Source organism: Rhinoraja longicauda, chromosome 21 (assembly GCF_053455715.1).
Source record: "Rhinoraja longicauda isolate Sanriku21f chromosome 21, sRhiLon1.1, whole genome shotgun sequence".
Classification (NCBI taxonomy): Eukaryota; Metazoa; Chordata; class Chondrichthyes; order Rajiformes; family Arhynchobatidae; genus Rhinoraja; species Rhinoraja longicauda.
In genome coordinates, this window is record NC_135973.1 from 38,395,635 (window position 1) to 38,421,915 (window position 26,281).

At 45.3% G+C, this 26,281-nt stretch overlaps 1 protein-coding gene across 2 annotated transcripts; it reads right to left on the reverse strand.

The window, feature by feature from the left end:
• Positions 1-223: 223 nt before the first annotated feature.
• Positions 224-25,851, reverse strand: rps15a (ribosomal protein S15a). 2 transcript variants are annotated; one of them, XM_078418360.1, is made up of 5 exons: positions 25,769-25,851; positions 20,644-20,781; positions 18,112-18,191; positions 14,742-14,827; positions 224-354 (listed from the first exon to the last, which is right to left on the reverse strand). In XM_078418360.1, the coding sequence occupies exons 2-5, from the start codon at positions 20,774-20,776 to the stop codon at positions 261-263; spliced, it is 393 nt and encodes a 130-aa protein (XP_078274486.1). In that variant the 5' UTR covers positions 20,777-20,781; positions 25,769-25,851; the 3' UTR covers positions 224-260. The 2 variants fall into 2 exon arrangements, with proteins under 2 accessions (XP_078274486.1, XP_078274485.1); XM_078418359.1 differs by having other exon boundaries at positions 25,678-25,784.
• Between the last annotated feature and the right edge of the window lie 430 nt (positions 25,852-26,281).

The following is a 26,281-nucleotide window of genomic DNA, read 5'->3' on the forward strand; positions in this document are numbered from 1 at the left end:
CACCAGGTGATGCAACGATCAGAATTCATTTATTTACGAGAGATCATTGGACTTTGGGGCAGCTAAGGAGATCACTATTGGAGACACTACAGAATGCAATCCTGAATCAGAAGCTTGCAACGCATTTCCAATGACTTTACCTTTGGCACAATAAGCACCAAAGTCACAGCAATCCTCACAAGTAAAAAAAAAAATCACATTTAAAAATAATTGACAAAGCAAATGGGTTTGACGTTTTATTGCAGAATAGTTCTCACATTTTAGAAAAAGAATCCTAAGATTTTTCCTCCGGTGTGTTTTCGTTTGGCCTCTTCATGGTCCATGATCCCAGCCGAAGTTGTGAGAACGAGGTACCTACAATTTAAAAACAAATCATGTGATTCTGGATTCAATTAACATTCTTTAAGGGAACAGTCGGCAAACTTGTGATACTGACATTGGGAATACTCCAAGGTTGCATAGAACTTTCTTAGCATTAATGTGCAAAATAATCGCAAATGACATTTCAGCCTTTACCCACTTTTAAGACTAGATGGCTGATCTTTAAATGAAAAAATCCCAGTCAATCCTCTCTAAATAAAGGCCATTCATACCCTAAATAGTGCCACACAGTCTAACATTTGTGAAGGAGAAATCTTGCCTGATGAATCTGTTGGAATTCTTTGAGGAAGTAAATAGCAGGACAGCCAAAGAACTCAAAGTACACAACATATAGAAAAGACAGACAGGTGGGCAGAGGGGGTGGGGTCGCTCTGTTGGTGAGGAATGATATTCACTCCCTTGCAAGGGGTGACATAGAATCAGGAGATGTAGAATCAGTATGGATAGAAATGAGGAATTGTAAGGGTAAAAAGACCCCAATGGGAGTTATTTACAGGCCCCCAAACAGTAGCCTCGACATAGGGTGCAAGTTGAACGAGGAGCTAATATTGGCATGTCGCAAATGTAATGCTACGGTGGTTATGGGAGATTTCAACATGCAGGTAGACTGGGAAAATCAGGTTGGTAATGAACCCCAGGAAAGAGTTTGTGGAGTGTCTCCGAGATGGATTCTTAGAACAGCTTGTACTGGAGCCTACTAGGGAGAAGGCAATTCTGGATTTAGTGTTGTGTAATGAACCTGATCTGATAAGGGGACTCGAGGTAAAAGAGCCATTAGGATGCAGTGATCACAATATGATAATTTTTACTCTACAAATTGAGAGGGAGAAGGGAAAATCGGAAGTGTCAGTATTACAGTATAGCAAAGGGGTTTATAGAGGCATGAGGCAGGAGCTGGCCCGAATTGACTGGAAGGAGGCCCTCGCAGGGAAGACGGTGGAACAGCAATGGCAGGTATTCCTGGGAATAATGCAGAAGTTGCAGGATCAATTTATCCCAAAGAGGACGAAAGATTCCAAGGGGAGTAAGAGACACCCGTGGCTGACAAGGGAAGTCAAGGACAGCATAAAAATAAAAGAGCAGAAGTACAACAAAGCAAAGAAGAGTGGGAAGCCAGAGGATTGGGACTCTTTTAAAGAACAGAAGATGACTAAGAAGGCAATACAGGGAGAAAAGATGAGGTACGAGAGTAAACTAGCCAATAATATAAAGGAGGATAGTAAAAGCTTTTTTAGGTATGTAAAGAGGAAAAAAATAGTCAAGGCAAATGTGGGTCCCTTGAAGACAGAAGCGGGGGAATTTATTATGGGAAACAAGGAAAATGGCAGACGAGTTGAACAAAGAGTTGCACTTTGGATCTGTCTTCACTAAGGAAGATACAAGCAATCTCCCAGATGTTCTAGTGGCCAGAGATCTTAGGGTGACGGAGGAACTGAAGGAAATCCACATTAGGCAGGAAATGGTGTTGGGTAGACTGATGGGACTGAAGGCTGATAAATCCCCAGGGCCTGATGGTCTGCATCCCAGAGTACTTAAGGAGGTGGTGCTAGAAATTGTGGACGCATTGGTGATCATTTTCCAATGTTCTATAGATTCAGGATCAGTTCCTGTGGATTGGAGGGTAGCTAATGTTGTCCCACTTTTTAAGAAAGGAGGGAGAGAGAAAACGGGAAATTATAGACCAGTTAGTCTGACATCAGTGGTGGGGAAGATGCTGGAGTCAATTATAAAAGACGAAATTGCGGAGCATTTGGATAGTAGTAACAGGATTGTTCCGAGTCAGCATGGATTTACGAAGAGGAAATCATGCTTAACTAGTCTTCTGGAATTCTTTGAGGATGTAACCAGGAAAATTGGCAGGGGAGAGCCGGTGGATGTGGAGTACCTTGACTTTCAGAAAGCCTTGGACAAGGTTCCACATAGGAGATTAGTGGGCAAAATTAGAGCACATGGTATTGGAGGTAGGGTACTGACATGGATAGAAAATTGGTTGACAGACAGAAAGCAAAGAGTGGGGATAAATGGGTCCCTTTCAGAATGACAGGCAGTAACTAGTGGGGTACCGCAAGGCTCGGTGCTGGGACCGCAGCTATTTACAATATACATTAATGACTTGGATGAAGGGATTAAAAGTATCATTAGCAAATTTGCAGATGATACAAAGCTGGGTGGTAGTGTGAACTGTGAGGAAGATGCTATGAGGTTGCAGGGTGACTTGGACAGGTTGTGTGAGTGGGCGGATGCATGGCAGATGCAGTTTAATGTGGATAAGTGTGAGGTTATCCACTTTGGTGGTAAGAATAGGAAAGCAGAGTATTATCTGAATGGTGTCAAGTTAGAAACAAGATCTGGGTGTCCTAGTGCATCAGTCACTGAAAGGAAGCATGCAGGTACAGCAGGCAGTGAAGAAAGCCAATGGAATGTTGGTCTTCCTAACAAGAGGAGTTGAGTATAGGAGCAAAGAGGTCCTTATGGAGTTGTACAGGGCCCTAGTGAGACCGCACCTGGAGTACTGTGTGCAGTTTTGGTCTCCAAATTTGAGGAAGGATATTCTTGCTATTGAGGGCGTGCAGCGTAGGTTTACTAGGTTAATTCCCGGAATGGCGGGACTTTCATATGTTGAAAGACTGGAGCGACTAGACTTGTATACACTGGAATTTAGAAGGATGAGGAGATCTTATCGAAACGTATAAGATTATTAAGGGGTTGGACACGTTAGAGGCAGGAAACATGTTCCCAATATTGGGGGAGTCCAGAACAAGGGGCCACAGTTTAAGAATAAGGGGTAAGCCATTTAGAACTGAGATGAGGGAAAACTTTTTCAGTCAGAGTTGTGAATCTGTGGAATTCTCTGCCTCAGTGGAGGCAGTGGAGGCCAATTCTCTGAATGCATTCAAGAGAGAGCTGGATAGAGCTCTTAAGGATAGCAGTCAGGGGGTATGGGGAGAAGGCAGGAACGGGGTACTGATTGAGAATGATCAGCCATGATCACATTGAATGGCGGTGCTGGCTCGAAGGGCCGAATGGCCTCCTCCTGCACCTATTGTCTATAAGAAGAATCAGTGGATGTTATTTACCAAGATTTTTAGAAAGCATTTGATAAGGCGAGACTGCTAAACTAGATGAGAGCCCATGGCGTCAAAGAGAAGATATGGAGGTCATGGATACCAGGTTGGCAGATGGCAAAGAGTGGCAATAAAGAGGGCTTTTTCTGGTTGGATGCCAGTAACTAGCGGAGTACCGCAGAGGTCAGTGCTGGGGCCACAACACTTCATGTTGTATATCAATGATTTGGATGAGGGGATTGAAGATTTTGTGGCCAGGCTTGCAGCTGATACAAAGATTGGTGGATGGGGCAGGTAGTATAGAGAAAGCCAGGACTCTGCAGAAGGACTTCAAAGGTTGGGAGAGTGGGCAGAGAAGTGGAGATGGAATATAGCATAGCAAAGTGTGGAGTCGTGTATTTTGGTAGTAAGACTAAAGGCATAGACTATTCTAATTGGGTTAGATATAGCTCTTTGGGCTAATAGAATCAAGGGATATGGGGAGAAAGCAGGAACAAGGCATTGATTTTGGATGATCAGCCATGAATGTTGAATGCTGGCTCGAATTGCCGAATTAGCACATTGAATTGGTAATAAGGAAGGCAAACACAATGCTGCATTTATTCCGAGAAGACTCCAACACAAAAAAATGGATGTAAAGCTGAGGCCTTATTAGGTGCTGGTCAGACCTCATTTAGACTAATGTGAGCAATTTTGGGCCTGATATCTGAGGAAAGATGTGCTGGGCCCGCAGAGGGTCCAGAGGTTTACGAGAATGATCGCAGGAATGAGTGGGTTAACATATGATGAGCGTTTGACGGCACTGGGCCTGTAATCGCTGGGGTTTAGAAGAATGAAGGACAACCTCAATGAAACTTAGCGAAAATAGTGAAAGGCTTGGATAAAGTGGACGTGGAGAGGATGTTTCCACTCGTGCAGGAGCCTCAAAACTTTTCAGCATGAGGGCCACATTATATATTTGGCACATTTTTGCATGCCGTAGGAAAAAATAAAGTGTGAGTTTTATAATTTTAATGAACTCAAAAAAGTTTAGATTAGGTTACGTTCGATTAGATTAGGAAAGGTTAAACTAGGTTAGGTTAGATTAGCTTAGTTTACATTAGGTTTATATGGCAACAAATAAATAATATTCAATTTTTAAAAAGAGCTTGAAATATTGGAATATATATGCTGTGGGTGTACAATTATTTGTAAAACAGAAAAAATACAGTGACCACCACTCGGGGAGAGAGTGGGGGCGGGGAAGAGAGTGGGGGGGTGGAGAGAGAGGGGGGGGGGGGGGGAAGAATCAGGATAGAGGGAGCACCGGGTAAGAGTGGGAGCGCGGGGAGGGTGTCAGAGGATCCGGTGAAGTAACGCCACCACTTGCGGGGGGGCTGCTCCCTCCCTCTCTCCCAGAGCCAGCGAGATCTGAGCCGCTCATCCACTCGCTTCCCCGTCCACGTCTAACGCAGCAAAATAAGAACAAACACAAGTGTAGTTGTTGTTCAGAAGCCCCACGTCCCCGGGGTGAGCAGCAGCGACGAGGAGGGAAGTTTCACTTGTGTTTGTTCCTATTTTGCTGCGTTCGAGCGGGAAGAGAATGGAGGAGCGGCACAGATCTCGCTGGCTCTGGGAGAGGGAGGGAGCAGCACCCGCTGACACCCCCCCCCCCCCCCCCCACCTTCCCTGCGCTAAAGCTCTCACCCGCTGCTCCCTCCACCCCGACTCTTCCCCCCCCCTCCCAGGTTGAGTGGCAGCGAGGAGGGAAGTTTCCTTGGGTTTGGTGTTTCGAGGGGACGCTGCTATCTCTCGCCTTGTCCCGGATCTGGGTTGGTGACGACCGCTCTCCGGTGAACCTTCGCCGGCAGTTTCTGCCTCCAGTGCCTGCCGCCTAAGCTTGCCGCGGGCCGGATGTGGCCCGCGGGCCATAGTTTGGAGACCGCTGCACTAGTGGGACAGTCTAGGACCACAGATCATAGCTTCAGGATAAAAGGACATTCCTTTAGGAAGCAGACGAGGAGGAAATTCTTTATTCAGAGGGTGGTGAATCTGTGCAATTCACTGCCAGAGAAGGCTGTGGAGGATATCAATGGATATCTTAAAGGCTGAATTAGATAGTCTGGATTAGAATGTGTCAGGGGTTATGGGGAGAAGGCAGGAGAATGGGGTTGAGAGGAAGAGAGATCAGCGACCTGGGTTTGATCCTGACTATGGGCGCTGTCTGTGCGGTTTGTATGTTTGCCCTATGATTGCATGGGTTTTTTTCCGGCTGTAGGCTAGACATTCCGTGTTGGAACCCTTCATCAGAAACCCTTCAGCAGAAGGCTTCCGACCAGAAATGCCAACTATTCATTTTCTCCAGAGATGCCACACTGAGTTACTCTTGCATTTTGTGTTCTATCTTTGGTATAAACCAGCATTTGCAGATACTTCCTACACTTGTTTGTAGGTTAATTGGCTTTGCTAGTGCTCGTGAATGGGGTAACCGCTGGTTGGTGCAGGCTTGGTGGGCCGAAGGGCCCGTTCCCACACTGTATCTCTAAAGTCTAAAGGGAAGCAGAGATAATCCAGGGGCTAACTTGCTGTCGCCAAAATTGGAGGACTTGCCTACAGTGAGGAAGCCTGTCAGAAGATACAGCTGGACGGATTAGCTGCAGAAATGGGCGGAGAAATGGCAGATGGAGTTTAATCCAAGCAAGTATGAGATGTTGCACTTTCAGAGGCTGAATGGAAGGAGAAAGAGTACAGTTAATGGCAAGACCCTCAATAATGTTGATTTGCAGAGATCATGGAGTCAGTCACAGTGATACTGTGGAAACAGGCCCTTCGGCCCAACTTGCCACACCGGCCAACAATGTCCCAGTTACATTAGTCTCACTTGTCTGCACTTGGTCCATATCCCTCCAAACCTGTCCTATCCATGTACCTGTCGGTTTCTTAAACAATGGGATAAACCTGGCCTCAACTACCTCCTCTGGCAGCTTGCTCCATACACCCACCACTCTTGAAAAGGTTGCCCCTCAGATTCCGATTAAATCTTTTCCCCTTCACCTTGAACCTATGTCCTCGATTTCCCTACTCTGGGCAAGAGACTCTGTGCATCTACCCGATCTATTTCTCTCATAATTTTGTACACCTCTAAAGTTTGTAAACCTCTAAAAGCAGAGCTAAAGTTTGTGGACTTTAGCTCTGCTTTTAACACCATTGTGCCAGAGCTACTACACTACAAACTCTCCCAGCTGACTGTGCCTGAACCCCTCTGTCAGTAGAATCACCTGAAGGACAGAAGCAGCATGTGAGGCTGGGAAAGCACATCTCGGACCCGCAGACCCTCAGCACAGGAGCACTGCAAGGCTGCGTACTCTCCCCTCTCCCCTACTCTCTCTACACCAACAACTGCACCTCCACAAACTCCTCTGTCAAGCTCCTCAAGTTTGCGGATGACACTACCCTGGATTGGACTGATCCAGGATGGGGAGGAATCTGCCTACAGATGGGAAGTGACACAGCTGACATCCTGGTGCCATCGCAACAACCTGGAGCTCAATGCTCTCAAGACAGTGGAACTAATTGTAGACTTTCGAAGAGATCCCCCTCCCCTCCCCCCACTCACCATCAACAACACCATAGTCACATCTGTGAAGTCATTTAAGCTCCTTGGAACCATCAACTCCAGGGACCTTAAATGGGGGGCCACCATCGACTCCAGTCAAAAAGGCCCAACAGTGGATGTACTTCCTGCAGCAACTGAGGAAATACAATCTGCCACAGGCAATGATGGTCCAATTCTATACTGCTATCATTGAGTCCGTCCTCACCTTCTCCATCATGGTCTGGTTTGGCTCAGCCACCAAGCACGACATCCGGAGGCTGCAATGGATCGTTCGCACAGCTGAGAAGGTTGTTGGCTGCAACCTTTCCCCCCATTGACGAACTGTACACTGCAAGGGCCAGGAAGCGAGCGGGCAAGATCATCTCTGACCCCTCTCACCCTGGCCACAAACTCTTTGAAGCACTTCCCTCTGGAAGGCGACTCCGGACTGTCAAAGCAGCCACAGCCAGACATAAAAACAGCTTTTTTCCACGAGTGATAGTTCTACTCAATAACCAGTCTGTAGACTCTTTTTTGCTCTGGTTTATTTTCACTCACATTTTTAGACCGTAATGGGGTATCCTTATTGTTTTGATGTGTTTATGCTGTATTCTTAATTGTTAACTGTATGTTTGTGTTGTCATTTGTGAGCGTCATTCCCCTGCAATCCATGGAATAGAGACCCAGCCTACTCAACCTCTCCATATAGCTCACACCCTCTACTCCTGGCAAGATCCTCATAAATCTTTTCTGAACCCTTTCAAGCTTGACAATATCTTTCCAATAACATGGTGCCCAGAACTGAACACAATATTCTAAATGAGGTCTCACCAACGTCTTATACAACCACTGCACGGTGGCGCAGTGGTAGAGTTGCTGCCTTACAGTGAATGCAACGCCGGAGACCTGGGTTCGATCCCGACTATGGGTGCTGTCTGTACGGAGTTTGTACGTTCTCCCCGTGACCTGTGTGGTTTTCCGAGATCTTCGGTTTCCTCCCATACTTCAAAGACATACAGGTTTGTAGGTAAATTGGCTTGGTAAATGTAAAAATTGTCCCTAGTGTGTGCAGGATGATGTTAATATGCGGGGATCGCTGGTCGGCGTGGATCTGATGGGCAGAAGGGCCTGTTTCCGTGCTGTATCTCTAAACTAAACTGCAACATCACCTCCCAACTTCTATACTCAATACTCTGACTGATAAAGCCAAAGTGCCAAAAGCCTTTTTCACCACCTTATCGACCTGCGACTCGACCTTCAAGGAACCATGCACCTGTACTCCTAGATCCCTCTGCTTTCCAACACTACCCAGTGGCCTACCATTTACTGTGTAGATCCTGCCCTTGTCCGACATCCCAAAATGCAACACCTCACACTTCGCTGTATTAACTTCCATCAACCATTCTTCCGCCCACCTGGCCAATCGATCCAGATCCTCCTGTAAACTTTTACAACCATCTTCACTATCTGCAAAACCACTCACTTTTGTATCATCAGCAAAATTGCTAATCTTGCCCTGTATGTTCTGATCCAAATCATTGATGTACTCGACAAACAGTTACGGGACCAACACCGAACCCTGAGGCACACCACTCGTCACAGGTCTCCAGTCCGAGAAGCAACCTTCCACCATCACCCTCTGCTTCCTTCCATGCAGCCAATTTGTTATCCATTCAGCTATCTCTCCTTGGAACCATGCGATCTAACCTTCCAGAGCACCCTACCATGTGGAACCTTGTCGAATGCCTTACTGAAGTCCATGAGTACATCTACAGCTCTGCCCTCATTGACCTTTTTAGTCACATGTTCAAAAAAAAAGCAATCAGATTTGTGAGACACGACCTCCCACGAACAAAACCATGCTGACCATCCCTAATCAGCTCTTGCCCATCCAAGTGCCTGTATAACCTATCCCTCAGAATACTCCCTAGTAACTTTCCAACTACAGATGTTAAGCTCACCGGCCTACAGTTCCCAGCATTTTCCCTGAGGCCCCTCTTGAAATACTGAAAGACTCGTAATACTGAAAATGGCGGCGCTGCCCTAGCAGCTGCGGATTACCTGCTGTTCGTTTGTCTTTGTGTTTTGTTGTTTTTTTTTGTCTTAATTGTAGATGTGATGTGATGTTTTTGTGGTTGTGTACTATGTGTGTGTGTGGGGAGGAGGGGGGGGGGAACTGTAAAATTGTAATATGTGTCCCTTCCGAACGGAGACCCGACCTTTGTTTTCTGGGTCGGGTCTCCGTTCCTGCTGAGGCCTACCATCGGCCCAACTCCTGGAGCTGGCGGCCTCCAGGGCTCCGGTTCGCAGAGCCCGCGGACCCACCACGGAGCCGACCGGACTCACCATCAGCGGAGCCGGCCGTCTTCGGAGGCTGCGGGAGCAGCTGCGACTCGCCTTAGGCTCGGGCCGCGTGGATGCCGACATCGGGAGCTCCGGCAGCGGCAGCGTGTTTGCCTGCCCCGGATCGCGGGGGGCTTGGGTCAGCCCACCACGGACATTTCACCGTCCGGTGCGGCCTGAAATAGGCCGCGGGATTTTTCTCTGCTGGGCGGGGGCTTCAATGTCGGGAGCCACGACCGCCCCGACGTGCAGCAACAGCGGCAGCGATAGCGTGTTCGCCCACCCCGGATCGCGGAGCTTGAGTCAGCCCGATGCGGACATTTCACCGTCCGGCGCGGCCTGGAACGTGGCAACCACAACAGCCTGACCACGGGAGAAGACGGCAGGGGAAGGGAAAAGACATTCTGGCCTTCCATCACAGTGAGGAGGGGACTGGAGGAGACTCACTGTGATGGATGTTTCTTTTTTTTGTGTGTTGGTTGGGGTTGTGTAATTTGCTTATTTTATTGCTTTTATTGTTGGACTGTGGGTGACTAAATTTCGTCCAAAAAACTTGTTTTTTGGATGACAAATAAAGATATCTTGAATCTCTTGAAATTTCAACCAGGGCTCCCGCAATTTCCTCTCTAGTTTCCCGCAATGTCCTCGAATATATCTGATCAGGCCCTGGAGATTTGTCTACCTCCATACACGATAGTATCTTGAGTACTTCTTCGATGGTAACACTAACTGCCCTCATGACATTTCCAGTGACTGCTCCAATTTCTCCGTCCCACTGTCTTTCTCCTCAGTAAATACTCATTGATGACCTTGCCCATCTCCTGTGGCTCCACATAGAGGTCACTGCTTAGATTCCTGAGATGTCCCACTCTCTCTCTAGTTACCCTTTCCCCCTTATGTATTTATAAAATCTTTTGAGATCGTCCTTCATGCTACCCGCCAGAGCTATCACCTGGCCCCTTTCTGCCCTTCTGATCTTTTTCAGTTTACTCCTTAGTTCCCAAAACTCCTCTGAGGATGTTCTTGATCCCAGCTGCCTTTACCTGTCCCATGCATCCTTCTTGTTTTTGACCAACACCTCAATTTCCTTTGTCAGCCAAGCTTCCTTATGTTTGCCTGTTTTGCCCTTCACTCTAATGGGGTGTACATATCCTGAGCTTTCGTCAGCACACTTTTAAAAACATCCGACTTGGCCGATGTTCCTTTCCCCTCAAGTAACCTGCTCCAGTCAACTTGAGCGAGAGCTTCTCTCATACTCTCAAAGTTGGCCTTACTCCAGTTGAGCATTTTAACATGTGGACCCTCTCCGTCCCTATCCATAACTATTGTTTTCCCAGGGTGGAAATGCCACGCATAGCTCCAAGGTTGATGGAAGAAAGTTTAATATTTTTTAATTCATAGAGTGGCGGGGGCTTGATATACACTGCCAGGGGTGGTGGTGGAGACTGAAATGATCGTGGCAATAGAGGTCTTTAGATAGGCGCATGGAAGCACAGGGAATAGAGGGATATGGATCATGCACAGGTAGATGAGACCAGATTAACTTGGCATCATGTTTGGCACAAACGTTCCTGTGCTTTGCTGTTGTACTGGCGTAGTTATGGCAAATCAGTGCCCAACAAAGGTTCACCAGTTACTTTGTAACTGCACTGTGTTCTAATCCCAGAAATTCAAATCCCAGAATTTTGTATGTAATTTTAATACTTCTAATCTGTCCGGCCATTAATCTATGCACATACTGCTATCTATACCTGTTCTTGAGTATGTTTTAGAATTGTGCTCGCTAGTTCATTTGCATTATTATTGCCATTGTAACATTCATTTTCTAATTATTATGTCAATTGCCGTCTCCACCAACAGACATGAAACCCACCCTCCTACTCCTCCTCCTCAGTTCACTGCACTCCCAATTTTCAATGAAAATGACTGGCTCTGCAAGCTGGAACAATGAATACATGATTCGTTTATTTAATGCCACCCATCCAAAAGTAAAAACGATACAATATTGTCATTTTTTATTTTTTTTTATGCTTTGGGGATCCCCCTTAATCTAGTCAAGATGGAATACCAAGCATTATTTAAGTAAATTCATCTCATTTCAAATTAGCCAGAATTTTGCTGAAAAAAGTACGTCTGAGAGAATTTGTTCACCTGCCTTGGTTGTACTAAATCTTATTAAATTTAACAAATCTTCAACGAACTAAGGGATTTACAATTATTAAGCACAAAATACTGCTGCAGGAAGGACACAGCTGACAAACTAATATTAAAATGTTGATTTTGGGGCAAAAAGACAGTGTTGAGTCATGCAGCACCGAAACAGGCCCTTTGGCTCAACTCATCCATGCCAACCAAGATGCAGCATATAAGATCGCCCCATTTGCCGACGTTTGGCTCACTTTGCTATAAATCTTTTCTATTCATGTTCTCATTCGACTGTCTTTTAAATGCTGTTAACAGTAAATGGAGGAGAAAAGCTATCACGTGCAAATGAATATAAATTAGGAACAAATCATATTTTTACTTTTATCGTTCTGGATTTGAAACAGCCTTTTGGTATCATACAACACTAATGTGAGCCAGTCTTCCTGATATTCGCAAAGAACAAACAGTTGTAGATATGCCTTAGCAGGTAACTCCAAAGAAAGGAAAACATAGCAAAATTGTAGCTTTAAAATTCTAGATTAACAAGGGGTCATGTTGGTTTAAAACTTTCATCATAGCTTTGCTTGTGTGCAGGAATTTTGCTTCTTGATTGCTTGGAGTTATTCATCGAATCCAAACATGTACTAAACGCGCACAAAGTTGTAGCTTAGATTGAACCATTTGCAGGTACAGCTAAATATCCAAATCAAACCCTGGCCCCACACAGCAGAAAAACACAGAAATTTAAGTCAAACTAGAGCAAGTTGGGCCCAAATCTTCATTGGTGCAGCATCCCTCTCCCCCTCCCTCCTCACCTCCTCCTTCCCCCGCACACTCCACCCACCTCAACCTCCCTTATTCTCCCTGCCGAGGAGATAGATTTAAACTTTAAAATGTGAATAACTTAAAAAATATAACAACAATTTAAATGAAACTTCTTCCATTAGCACCAAAGGGACGACGGTGAGTAAGGTGGGCCTAAAATTGTTGCGCTATCGTGTACCGTTTTGGCTGTAGTTCAGGAACAAACAAGCGAGTTTTAGTATATAGATAAGTGCAGACAGAAAAAGTCTACCAAAAGCCAAATAGTAAGGGGGTTCATTTCCTTATGGAATAAGTGAATATGCCAGTCATTATCGCAGGAGAGTAGGTAGGACAATCAAATTTCAAACAAAGGGTATGAAAGGTTTTTCAAATACTTGGGGTCCATCCTGTTCAAAGACTGCATATTAATGCAATTACAAGTGAATAAAGTTTGCCCATTAAAATAATAACAGGTTAAATGAATGTTGCCAGTAGAAATCTCAGGCAGTTTTCTACTCAATGAAACGTTGTGTCCCCCGAGCACAAACCAAATTGAAAATTTGCATACTCAGGTCAAAACCATAGTCTGAAAAAGTGAAAATCTCTCTCTCTCCCTCACACACACACACACACACACACACACAAAGTGGAACATATCTGCTGATGGATTATTCAGCCCTGTACACTACTTCCACTTCCATGCATAATTTACAATTTCCTTCGCCAAACAGCCGTGTAAAAAATACTTCCTTTCCCTATGTATAAATTAAAGGGACATCACAATCGGGAAATTGAATGCAGGTAGACTTTTTGCAATTAAAATAACGTGGAGATGTGGGAGGAAACCTAAGCTCCCAGATGTAACATACACGGTCACGGAACATAAACATACTTCACACAGATATGGACGGAACCAGGGTCTCCAGCACCCCAGCAGCTGCACGACTGAGCACAAAGCATTAACTATACTAACCACGCTAAATATTTCCAATATTCTCTGATTATATGTCACAAAGGTTCTTCAAAAGTAAATGAATGCATTTAGGAATGGTACACTTCATTCCAATTTGCTTAAAACACTGCAGCAAGGGATTATTCTTCATTGAACAGTGCAAGTCAAAACTATCAGTGAAGAAAAAGATATACAAGCGGGGTACTGATTTTGGATGATCAGCCATGATCATATTAAATAGGGTTGAATGACCTACTCTTGCACATATTTTCTATGTTCTACGATCGGCTCAATTGAGATTTAAAAAAGGTACTTGCAAAATCAAACCCAATTCAGTGCTGTTCCAGTCTTGGGATGATAAGTCTCGGGCCCTTTAATTCAAAACTCAAGTTACCTCCCCTACTTGAAGCAGCGCTTACTCATTTTTGCAATATTTTTATAAATAAAAGGAAGACCCTACGAAAAGGACAACCATTAAGTATTAATATAAAAGTTAAATAGACTGGAAATATCTTTGAATGATTATGAAATAAAAAAGGCGCCTATTCACTAGTTTTACAAAATGGGAACCAAATATTCCTCAGCATGGAATTATGCAGTTCCATAAATGATAAATCAAGCCAAATTCTATGATAGTAGACACAAAATTCTGGAGTAACTCAGCGGGACAGGTAGCATCAATGGAGAGAAGGAATGGGTGGCATTTTGGGTCAAGACCCTTCTTCAGATCCGACCTCGTCTCAACCTGAAACGTCATCCATTCCTTCTCTCCAGAGATGCTGCCTGTCCCGCTGAGTTACTCCAAGCATTTTGTGTCTACCTTCGATATAAACCAGCATCTGCAGTTCTTACCTAACTATGATGCCCAATTTCAGGTTAGGTACAATAACGTTTATAAAACATTTGGACAACAGGAAATGGGGACATCTTGGCCGGCAAGGACAATTTGACTAACGGAATTGTTTCCAGGCTGTATGAATAAGTCCTCGGAGATAGAACAGTGTGACAATTATCAATTCTACAATAACTCCAGAAAATCTCGTTCACTTCCTTAGTTAATAACTAGCTACTTAAGCATACTAGGCAGGCACCAAGGACCACACTTTGTCCTGTGATATGGCAATCGGCACACCTAACAATGCAGCCAACAAATGGGCTGGCAAACAGTACAAATACAACAAAAAAATTCAATCGTAAATGCTACACAGGCATGTTGGAGTAGAGTTGAAGCTATTAAAATCTGACCCAAAAACTAAGGTTTAAGACTGCTCATGAAAGTTGTGAGCAACCCCAATTTAAAACAATGTGATGAAGGATTAGGGTTAGGCAGGAAAGATTTATCGATTCAAAGGATGCAAGATCAGCACAATGAATGAGCACGGACAAAGTAAAAGCTAATACAAATTTTAAAAAGGACAAGATCGTCAGGCCTTAAATAGGAATACTGTAAAAATGCAGATACCTAAGCATTTCTTACCCAAACTGACGGGAAGGTAGAAGACTATTTTGCCACCTTTCCAGTTCTTTTACTTGAACATCAAACCTGGGGCTGATAACACCACACTATTAAATAAGAAAATAAACAAGTCAGGCAATACATAATCTATTCAGCGTTATTTACTACCTACACAAAACAATTAACACAGCAATACTAATAGGGGAGGCCATTTCAAACTGTGGTGAGAAGAAACTTTTTTACCCAGAGAGTTGCGAATTTGTGGAATTCTCTGCCACAGAAGGCAGTGGAGGCCAATTCACTGGATGAATTTAAAAGAGTTTGATAGAGCTCTAGGGGCCAGTGGAATCAAGGGATATGGGGAGAAGGCAAAGCACAGGTTACTGATTGTGGATGGTCAGCCATGATCAAAATGAATGGCGGTGCTGGCTCAAAGGGCCAAATGGCCTCCTCCTGCATCTATTTTCTATGTTTCTATATAAAGAACCATGAAGTTGTTGCCAAAATATTTCAGTTAAATTTATAAAAAGACATTGGTTTTGGAACAAATGTATTTCTTCAAGATTCAAACAAAATAATTAATACCCAGATGACAAAAACATCAACGCACGTGAAATGATCGCAAAAAAACTTCAAACCCATGGGAATTGCAAAAAACAAGAAATAGTATCAAAACAACTTGGAGGAGCATTTGAAAGAACCATACTTTCTAAGGAAATAATTATTAACAAGGCCTCTGTTTCTCTCCTATTTTTTCAGCGGAGAAAGGCATAAGAAGTGGGAAACTCGGTCGGGCCAGTCATTTTTACGGTTGTGGTATTGAATGTCCTAATGCCTATTAAGATAGACATATTTCCCGGGCTTGATCAGATATATCCGAGGACACTATTGGAAGCTATCGAAAAAAATTCAGGTTCCCTGGCTGAGTCAACATTAAATACAGGTTATGTGCCGAGGACTGGAGGGTGGCAAATGTTGTGCCTCTTTTTAATAAGGGCTGCAAGGAAAGGCCTGGGAATTATTGGCCAGTGAGTCTAACATCCGTGGTTTGAAAGTTACTATAATATATTCTGAGGGATAAGATATGCATGCAGTTAAGATAGATTAGGGATAGTCAGCACAGTTTTGTACATGGGAGATCATGTCTTATGAATCTGACTTGAGTTTTTTTAGAAATGTGACGCAAAAAAGGATATGGACAGAGCTGTAGATGTTGTCTATATGGATTTCAGCAAGGCATTTTACAAGGTTCCACATGGTAGAATGCTCTTGTAGGTAAGATCCAAGGAGAACTAACCAAGTTTTCTTGGTTAGTTCTCCTTGGATCTTACCTCCTACCATGTGGGATAGAAAATTGGCTTCATTGAAGGAAGCAGAGGGTGATGGTGGAAGGTTGTTTTTGGACCAGAGGCCTGTGACTAGTGGTGCGCCACAAGGATCGGTGCTGGGACAATTGCTGTGTTTTATATCAACAATTGGGATGAGAACATAAAAGACTTGATTAGCAAGTTTACTGATGACAGTAAAGTGGATGGATTGTAGATATTGAAGATGGTCAAAGGTTACAGCAGGATTAAGTGGCCAGAGGAATAGTTAATGCATTTTAATGCGGATAAGTGGGAGGTGTTCCATTTTGCAACACCTAACCAGGGCAGAACCATCACAGGACTCTGGAAAGTGTAAAGAGCAGAGGGATCTAGGGGCACAGAAGCAGCATCGCAGGTAGATACGATAGTTAAGAAGGCTTTTGACACATTGGCCTTATCAGTCAATGTTTTGAATGTACTGTAGAAGTTAGGATGTTGTTTTACAGCGGTACATAGTGCTGGTGAGACCACTGTTGGTCTATTGTGGTTTGGACAGGAATATGTTAAAAGAATAATGTTAAGTTGGAACGGGTGAAGAGAAGATTTACGAGAATGTTGCCAGGACCTGAGGCCCTGCGCTACAGGAAGATGTTGAGCAGGCTAGGACTTTATTCCTTGGAGAGGAGGAGGATGCGGGATAATCTTGAGGCATACAAGATTATGAGGAGAGATCAAATGGGTAAACACACAGAGCCCTTTACAGAGAGTACATAAACCAAGAACCAGAGTACATAGATTTAAGGTGAGAGGGAAAGATTCAACAGGAACCTGAGGGGCAACTTTTTCAGAGTGTGGTGGGTATATGATACAATTACAAAATTAAAAAAACATTTTGACAGGTTCATGGAAGAGGGGGTTAGGATATGGGCAAATACAGGCAGGTGGGTCAATGTGGATGGTTCATGTTGGTCAGCATTGGTTAGTTGGGCCAAAGGGCCAGTTTCCATGCTGTATGGCCATGACTTAAAAAAGATGGGTGGCAGTGTGAGCTGAGGAGGATGCAATGAGGCTGCAGGGTGAAGAAAGCCAAAGGAATGTTGGCCTTTATTGCCAGAGGATTTGAGTTTGAATTGGACAGGGTAGATGCAGGAAAAATGTTCCCAGGCATGTGAATGAGGTAAAAAATAAAAGAGGGAAAGAGCCGAGCGCTTGCATTGTACAGCAAAGGTCAGAAAATTGGAAAATGTTTGAAATTTTACACACAAAATTACCAGTTTCAAGCCTCTTTTAGCGCATTTCAAAGTAAAAACGGACATTACGAAACATTGTGAATATGTCACTTATACTAATAACATTTTAATTTTAATTAATTTAGTTATATAATCTTGCACTCAAACTTCCAGACCCCGGCCGCAGATTGCAAATTCAACCCACCGATCAGCCGTGGAAGTCCCAATGAGGTCCCTAGCGAACTCTAGCGGAACCGTAGTGTTTATTTTCTTTTTTTCGATCCGATTTCTCCGTTGGTAAACGCGGTTTTGGCAAAGTAAAAAACGCAGAAATCATGCAAAAAGTGCAGAAAACATGGAAATCCGTGGAAAATTCACATGCCTGTGTTCCCGATGTTGGGGGAGTCCAGAACCAGGGGCCACAGTTTAAGAATTTAGGACTGAGATAAGGAAAAACTTTTTCACCCAGAGTTGTGAATCTATGGAATTCTCTGCCACAGAAGGCAGTAGAGGCTAATTGTGGGATGTTTTCAAGAGGGGGTTAGATCTTAGGGCTAAAGGAGTCAAGGGATATTGGGTAAAAGCAGGAACGGGGTACTGATTTTAGATGATCGGCATGATCATATTGAATGGCAGTGCTAGCTCGAAGGGTCGAATGGCCTACTCGTGCACCTATTTTTCTATGTTTCTAAGATTATAACAGATCACATGAATAGGAAATGTTTAGGTTATGGGCCAAACACAGGCAAATGGGACCAGCTTAGACTACGCAGCCGAATGGATGAATTAGACCCATGGACCTATTTTCGTGCTGTTTGATTCCATGTGGATACCTGCGTAAAATCTGTTCTTTACCTTGTTTAGTCTCCCAGTGAGATTAACAACAATTTTTCCACCTCTGTGATCATCAATAATCTCAAACTCTCCAATGTAGCCTGCAAATATAAAAACATATGTGTTTTGAGATAGCCATTCGTTGATAAACATTCCACAGCAATAGTTCTTAATCTCCATGGTTTTGGATAAGAAATCAATTAAAATGACATGTTTAGAAATTAAAAAGATCCTGGAAAAATCACACCAGTAATACACAGCGCTAAATAAAATCATCAGGACAGCATCTGTGGTAAGAATGGTTAGGTGTTGGTTTGGGAAGAATGATCCCGACCTGAATTATCACCTATCCATTCTTTCCGCAGATGCTGCCTGACCTGCCGACTTACTCTAGAACTTTGTTTTATTCAAGATTTTTCTGTTCATGGGCGTTACGAGTTTTATTTCCAGATTATTTTTAATTCCTTCCACAAATGCAGCTTTTTAATACCATTTTTGACAGGGACATCTGTGGAGTTGTTAACGTAGGTTGGATATTCTAAGCCAGTATTCTGGCTCTTCCCTGAGTAACAGTCTTATTACTAAAACACAAGACGGAGTTATTGACTTTGTTGGTCATTGTGACCAGACATGTTTAGCCGAGTGCAGACGAGAAACTATGCTGAATTAAAGCTAAGTTTCCACAGTATGAAGTGCTGCCCACGATCATGACAAGATGGAAGAACGTTCGGTACCCACAGCCTCTTCAAAGCTAGATTCCACCATTCACCCGCACGTCAGGGGCAATTTATCACCCGATTAACCTACAAGGCTGCACATCTGTGGGATGTGGGGGGAAACAGGAGTTTCTGGAGGAAACTCACATGGTCGGAGAAAAAAATAATGTAGATTCCAGACAACACTGCAGGTCACGATCACACCTGGGTCACTGGTGCTATGAGATAACTCTACCCGCTGTGCACCCAACAATTTAAATCCAGCACACTAAAACCTCTTCTGAACCTCTCCCATGTGATTAACGTTTTAGTTTCCTCTCCTAATTTCTACTTTGGTTGAGTGAAAAGATTTGTTTAACACTCCTGTGCAACCATGAAATAGCATCGTACTTTTTAGTTTAGTTTAGAGACACAGCGCAGAAACAGGCCCTTCGGCCCATAGTCCACACCGACCGGTGATCCTCTCACACTAGCACTATCCTTCATACACTAATGACAATTCACCAAAGCCAAATAACCTCCAAACCTGTATGTCTTTGGAGTATGGGAGGAAACCGAGGCACACAGTGCGAACATCCAAACTCCGTAGGCAGCACCCGCAGTCAGGATCAAACCCAGGTTTATGGCGCTGTAAAGCAGCAGTTCTACCGCTGCACCATTGTGCCGTAACGTAACGTAAATTGCTTTGTTATAAAAGCAAATTGTTTACATCTACAATACCACCAAAAGGGGCATCTTTTTGTCTTCGTGTGATTTGTATTATTTCATGTTTTTTTCTTGCAACACTTTCCTACCAAGCAGGGCATGTTCATTCATCTCTTCCCTCTCTCTAATCCAGGTCCTAATCTATATTTCTTCAATCCTTATCATCTCACTCTCGATACCATCACCTATCTACACCAGGGACAATTTAAAGTGGCCAATTAACCTACCAACCTACACATCTTTGGGATATGGGAGGAAATCCACAGTCAAAGAGATTATACAGAATCCATCCAGACAACCAGGTCAGGATTAAACCCAATTCACCAGTGCTTAGACATCAGCTCTACAAACTGTGCCATTGTGCCAACCTTTAAATGCACTCTTTCAAATCTAGAATACAGGGAATCTGCAAGAACAAATGTAGACTGGGTAACCGTTTTGATAAACATCACAGGACTGCTCGCACGCAATAAGGATTTTTACCTCATTCACATGCCTGGGAACAATTTCCCTGCATCTACCCTGTCCAATTCTTTAAGAATTTTATATGTTTCTATAAGATCTCCTCTCATCCTAAATTCCAGTGAATACAGGCCCAGTCGACCCATTCTTCCATCATATGTCAGTCCCGCCATCCTGGGAATTAACCTGGTGAACCTACGCTGCACTTCCTCAATAGCAATAATGTCCCTCAAATCAGGAAACCAAAATTGCACACTATACTCCAGGTGCGGTCTCACCAGGGCCCTGTACAACTGCAGTCAAACCTTCTTGCTCCTAAACTCAAATCCTCTGGCAATAAAGGCCAACATGCCTTTGGCTTTCTTCACCCTGCAGCCTCATTGCATCCTCCTCTCAGCTCACACTGCCACCCATCTGCCTGTTTAGCTTTCCCTTTAAAGGCTCCCTCCTTTTGGATGGCACAATTTTAAATAAAAATTAATTTAAAAAATAAACACATACACACCCAGATCAAATAATATTGTGAACTTCCTTTTGCTTTTCGAAGTTACTCAGAGCCCTGGACTAGTAATCCTAAGAATACACCTTTAATACCTACTAAGTTGAGATTTTAACCATAACTAGGAAATGCGAGAAACAATATATATTGAGTTGTTAAATGTTATCTCACCATGCTTCATCATTACAGTCAGGAACCTCACAATCACTTTGGAGCATGGCCGGATGAGAACCTGACGTTTTCCACGTTTCTCTGCATTGTTGATGCTTGTCAGGGCATCGGCAAGAACGTTCATACGCACCATAATGCCTAGAAGAAACGTCATGGCAGTATTCTGAACAATCAGAGGAAAAGGCACCGAGCGCAGAAGTAAGTCCTCCAGCCCACCAGGTCCATGCTGACTAACAATGCCAACCATTTGTACTGACGCCATTTACCAGTACTCGGTCTGTAGCCTGCAATACCTTGTTAGCTTAAGGTTATCATCCAGACAATTAAATATTGCACGAGTACGTTTCCAACTTTGCTCAAGCAGTCAATTCCAGCTTCCAACCATCCCTTACCCGATGTTCATGACCTCTGGTTTTAGATACCCGTTGCGAGGAAAATATCCTATTATTGTCTCGATCTGTCTCCCAATTTTGAATCATCTACCCTTTCTATGCCTCTCAGCTTTACAACAGGCCTTGCCATCTCCCAATCCAAGCAAAACAAATCCAGGCTAGAAAAGGAATGTACGAAAAGCAATGTTACAATGGTCATGGGGGATTTCAATATGCAGGTAGATCAGATTGGTTATGGATCCCAAGAGAAGAATTTTGTAAAATGCCGACAAGATGACAGTCTGCAGTTGAGCCTAGAAAATGCAATTCTGGATCTGGTGATGTGAACCAAATTTGATTGGGAAGCCGAAGGTGAAGGGACCTTAGTGGGACAGGCAACATCTCTCGAGTGAAGAAGGGTCTCGACCCAAAACGTCACCCATTCCTTCAGAGGAATTCCTTCAACGTCACCCATTCCTTCTCTCCTGCACCTATTTTCCTATGTTTCTCCAGAGATGCTGTCTGTCCCGCTGAGTTACGCCAGCATTTTGTGTCTATGTTCGGTTTAAACCAGCATCTGCAGTTCCTTCCTTATGCACCTCGTATTTCGCTTGGGCAGCTTACACAGCAGTATATTGATTTCTGATTACAAGAAACCCTTGCATCCCTTCGCCCCTCTCCCACCCTAATGATCGTGCTATTTCCACTATTTGCATCCATATACGCCTTCATGATCACCCCTTCCACAGCCAACAATGGTCATTGATGTGTTCTGAACCATTACTTTCCAGACTGATTCTCAGTCAGAAGGGTCTTGACACAAAATGTCACCTATTTCGTCATCTTTTGCTGCTGTCATTCCTGCTAAGGTCCCCTTCCAATCAACTTTAACCAGCTCATCTCTCATGCCTCCGTAATTTCCTTAACTCAACAGTAATAACGATACCTAGACACAAAATGCTGGAGTAACTCAGCACAACAGGCAGCATCTCTGGAGAGAGGGAATGGGTCATTTCAGGTCGAGACCCTTCTTAATAACGATACATCTGATTTTGGCTTCACCCTCAAACTTCTTCAGACTGAAGAAGGGTCTCGACCCAAAAGGTCACATATTCCTTCTCTCCAGAAATGCTGCATATCCCGCTGAGTTACTCCAGCATTTTGTGTCTATCTTTGAAATATGAGGTGCTATCCCTCCAATTTGCATATGGTCTGGCAGTGGAGGAAGCCCAGGACAGGCAGGTCAGTATGGGAATGGGAATTAAAATGTTTGGCAACCAGATCACATAGGCCAAGGTGAATTGGGCAAGGAGAGAAAAGATTAAACATAAAGGTAACCTAGTCAATAATATAAGAGGATACCAAAAGTTTTTTCAGATATGTAAAAGGTAAAAGGGGCAAGAGTAGATATTGGACAGCTGGAAAATAACACTGGTGAAGGAGAAATTGGGAATAAACAAATGGCAGACGAAGTAAGTAATTCTTCCCAGAGGAAGACACCTGTAACGTGCCAGAAATTCATGAGGAAGGAGGCAGAAGTGAGTGCAGTCACGGATAGGAAAAGTTTAGAAGGAAATGGGCCAAATGCAGGCAGGTAGGACAAGTGTAGATGGGGCATTTTGGTCGGCATGGATGGTTTGGGTCAATGTATAACAATGCACTGTTTAAGAAGGGATCAAGGCAAAAGAAAGGAAATTCCAGGTTGGTTAGCTAGACTTCAATAGTTGGTAAGATTTTAAAGTCCATTGTAAAGAATGAGGTTTTATTGCAAGAGACAAGCTACTAGCGTGGATAATAAATTGGCTGACTGGCACTGGCAGAAGGCAAATAGTGGGAATAAAAGGGGTCAATTCTGATTGGTTACCAATGGTGTTCTGGAGTGCTCAGCTACTTTTCACAATATGTTAATGATTTGGATGATGAGATGGATCATTGGCCAAGATTGCAGATGATACAAAGATAGGTGGAGTTAAGGAATCAGGGACTATGCAGGACTTGGACAGGTTGGTAGAGTGGGCAAAGTAGTGGCATATAGTTTAGTTTAGAGATAGTGCAGAAACAGGCCCTTAGGCCCACCGGGTCCGCGCCGACCAGTGTTCCCCGCACGTTAACACTATCCTACACACACTAGGGACAAATTTAACATTTACCAAGCCAACTAACCTACAAACCTGTACGTCTTTGGAGTGCGGGAAAAAACGGAAGATCTCGGAGAAAACCCACGCAGGTCACGGGGAGAACGTACAAACTCTGTACAGAAGCACCCGTGGTCGGGATCGAACCCAGGTCTCCGGCGCTGCATTCGCTGTAAGGCAGCAACTCTACCGCTGCGCCACCGTACCGCCCATGTCCACTGGTTCTTGATTCCCCTGCTCTGGAAGACTGTATCTACCCTATAAATCTCTTCATGATCTTATACACCTCCAAGATCATCCTCCTACACTCCAAGGAACACTCCATGTCTGCCCAACTTCTCCCTAAAGCTCAGGCCCCCAAGTGCTGACAATATCCTTGTGAATCTCAAACATTCACCTACAAATCTTTAATGTAAAACAATCGAGCAGTAAGGGTCAGGGCCATAAACTTAGTGAGACATCAGTCTGAAGAAGGGTCTCGACCCGAAACGTCACACATTCCTTCTCTCCAGAGATGTTGCCTGACCTGCTGAGTTACTCCAGCATTTTGTGATACCTAGTGAGACACCACAGCATTATTCTTCATTAACGAAAATTAACCTCCCCAATCACCCTAAGCCAATTTTGGATCCATTTGCCCCATATCCCTTGCAAGATAGCCTTTTGGATAAATGCATTGACATAGAAACAGATCCTTAAAGACCTGACTGAACTTCACATTGGAGACATCAACCTCATCAATGTCGTTATTCCTTTAAGTACTTCAATCAAAATTGTCAACACTGTAAGCACATCAAATCAATTTTGGCATGTGGCTTCAGGGCAGGGAGCTTGACAGAGAAATGAGAGGAATAGATCAGGTAGACACACAGTCTCATGGCCAGAGTAAGTGAATCGAGGGCATAGGTTTAAGGCAGTGGTGTCCAAATTTTTTCAAAGAGGGCCAGATTTGATAATGTGAAAACACCCAAGGGCCAATGGCCTCCCCCCCCGAACCTTTAACTAATGCGCCGTCCCCCCCGGACCCTTAACTAATGCGCTCCCCCCCCCCCCAGACCTTTAACTAATGCGCTCTCTCCCCCCCCCCCCCCCCGACCTTTAACTGATGCGCTCCTCCCCCCCCCCCCCCCCCGGACCTTTAACTAATGCCCTCCCCCTCCCCCTCCCTTTAACAAATGCGCTCCCCCCCCCCCCCCGGACATTTAACTAATGCGCGCCCCACCCCCCCCCGGACCTTTAACTAATGCTCCCCCCCCGGACCTTTAACTAACGCGCCCCCCCCCCCCCCCCCAACCTCGCGTCTGACATACCGCAGGTCGGGCAGCACTGACCGCCGGGAGATGCAGTCGCCGTCGCCTCTCCCGCTGGGGGGGAGGGGGGATGCGGCACCTGCCCGACTGATGGGAGCGCCTGCCAATGAGCGTGCGGGGTGACGAGAGCTCAGCTGCTACTCTCCCGTCCCCCCGCACGCCCTCAACCTCGCTGCCGGGAAGTGTAGTCGCCGTCGCCTCTCCCGCTCAGGGCGGGGGGAGGTCGGGCTCTGCTGACCGCCGGGAGGTGTAGTCGCCCTCTCCTCCTACCTTCATTCTGTTAAGACAGTGCTGGCGGGCCGTATATAATAAATTTTAAGAAGGAAGCTGCGGGCCGTATAAAATCTGACATCGAGCCACGATTGGCCCCCAGGCCGGACTTTGGACATGTCTGGTTTAAGGTGAAAAGATTTAATAGGAATCTGAGGGGTAACTTTTTCAAACAATGGGTGGTGGGGGTTGGAACACGGTAGTTGAGCCTGGGACTATCCTAACATTTAAGAAACACCTGGACACGTACATGGATAGGACAGGTTTGGAGGGACATGGACCAAGTACAGGCAGGTGGGACTAGTGTAGCTGAAGAAGGGTCTCGACCCCAAACGTCACCCATCCTTTCTCTCCAGAGATTTTTTAATATCTTCGGTATTTATTTATATCTTCTTTTTATATCTTCGGTATATACCAGCATCTGAAGTTCCTTCCTACACGAGTGTAGCTGGGGCATGTTGGCCAGTGTGGGCAAGTTGGCGCAAACGGCCTGTGTCAACACAGTACTAAGAGTTCACAGAATACAAGGCAGACAGACGAACTGTGGCCAATAACTGTCAAATTACACTTTCTCCCAACTCTCAGATAGTGGAATGAAACTCCAGGCCGACAAACCAAACCCGAAATGGAACCAGAACACGGGCACACAATCCGACTCCATCTCACTGTGCAAACCATCTCCCTCCGCCGCGACAAGCCCGAGTTTCCACCCTGGCGCTTCACTTTGCACACTCTGGCCCGGGGCGAGTCTGCCCTGCGCTGTCCCGGAGTGAGTTTACTCTCCACGGGCCCACAGGCCCCGCCATCTCTTCCCCATCATCCACATGAAAACCTTCCAGACCCGCGATTGGGGGGGGGGGGGGGGGGAGATTACTACCTAAAAATAATGCAAATAGCGAGCGCAGCCCGCGACAATAATGGTGTAGAATGAAGCCGAGCGGCACATACTTGGAGTACGTGTTAAAACTAAGAGCCGATTGTTTAGGATGAGGCGGATATAAGAAGGATTAGGAAGAGCCGGCGGCCGGAGACATCTTACCGAGCGGTCAATATGGCGGAGAGAGGCGGCAGCGGAGCGCGCGGCGCATCACGGGACCGCCCGACTGCCCGCCCACCCGCCCGCCACTCACACTAGCCCCGCCCCGCGACCCAGCGACCCGCCACTCACACTAGCCCCGCCCCACGGCCCAGCGGCCCGCCACTCACACTAGCCCCGCCCCGCGACCGAGCAAGTGTCACTCACACCTGCCCCGCCCGCCCACCCAACGGCCCAGCGGCGCATCATGGGACCGCCCGCTAGCCCGCCCGCCACTCACACTAGCCCCGTCCCACTGCGCATCCCTCAGCAAAAGCCCCGCCCCGCCCACCAAGCACTCAGCACTAGCCTCGTCCAGCGGGCTGTCACTCACACTCGCCCTGTGCCGCGCGCCATCATTCACCACCGCCCAGCGGCCCGCGGCCTGTCACTCAGCACTAGCCCCGCCCATCCAGCCAATGAGCACTTAATTCACCAGCTCCTGCTCCACAGATGCTGCCTGACCCGCTGACTTAC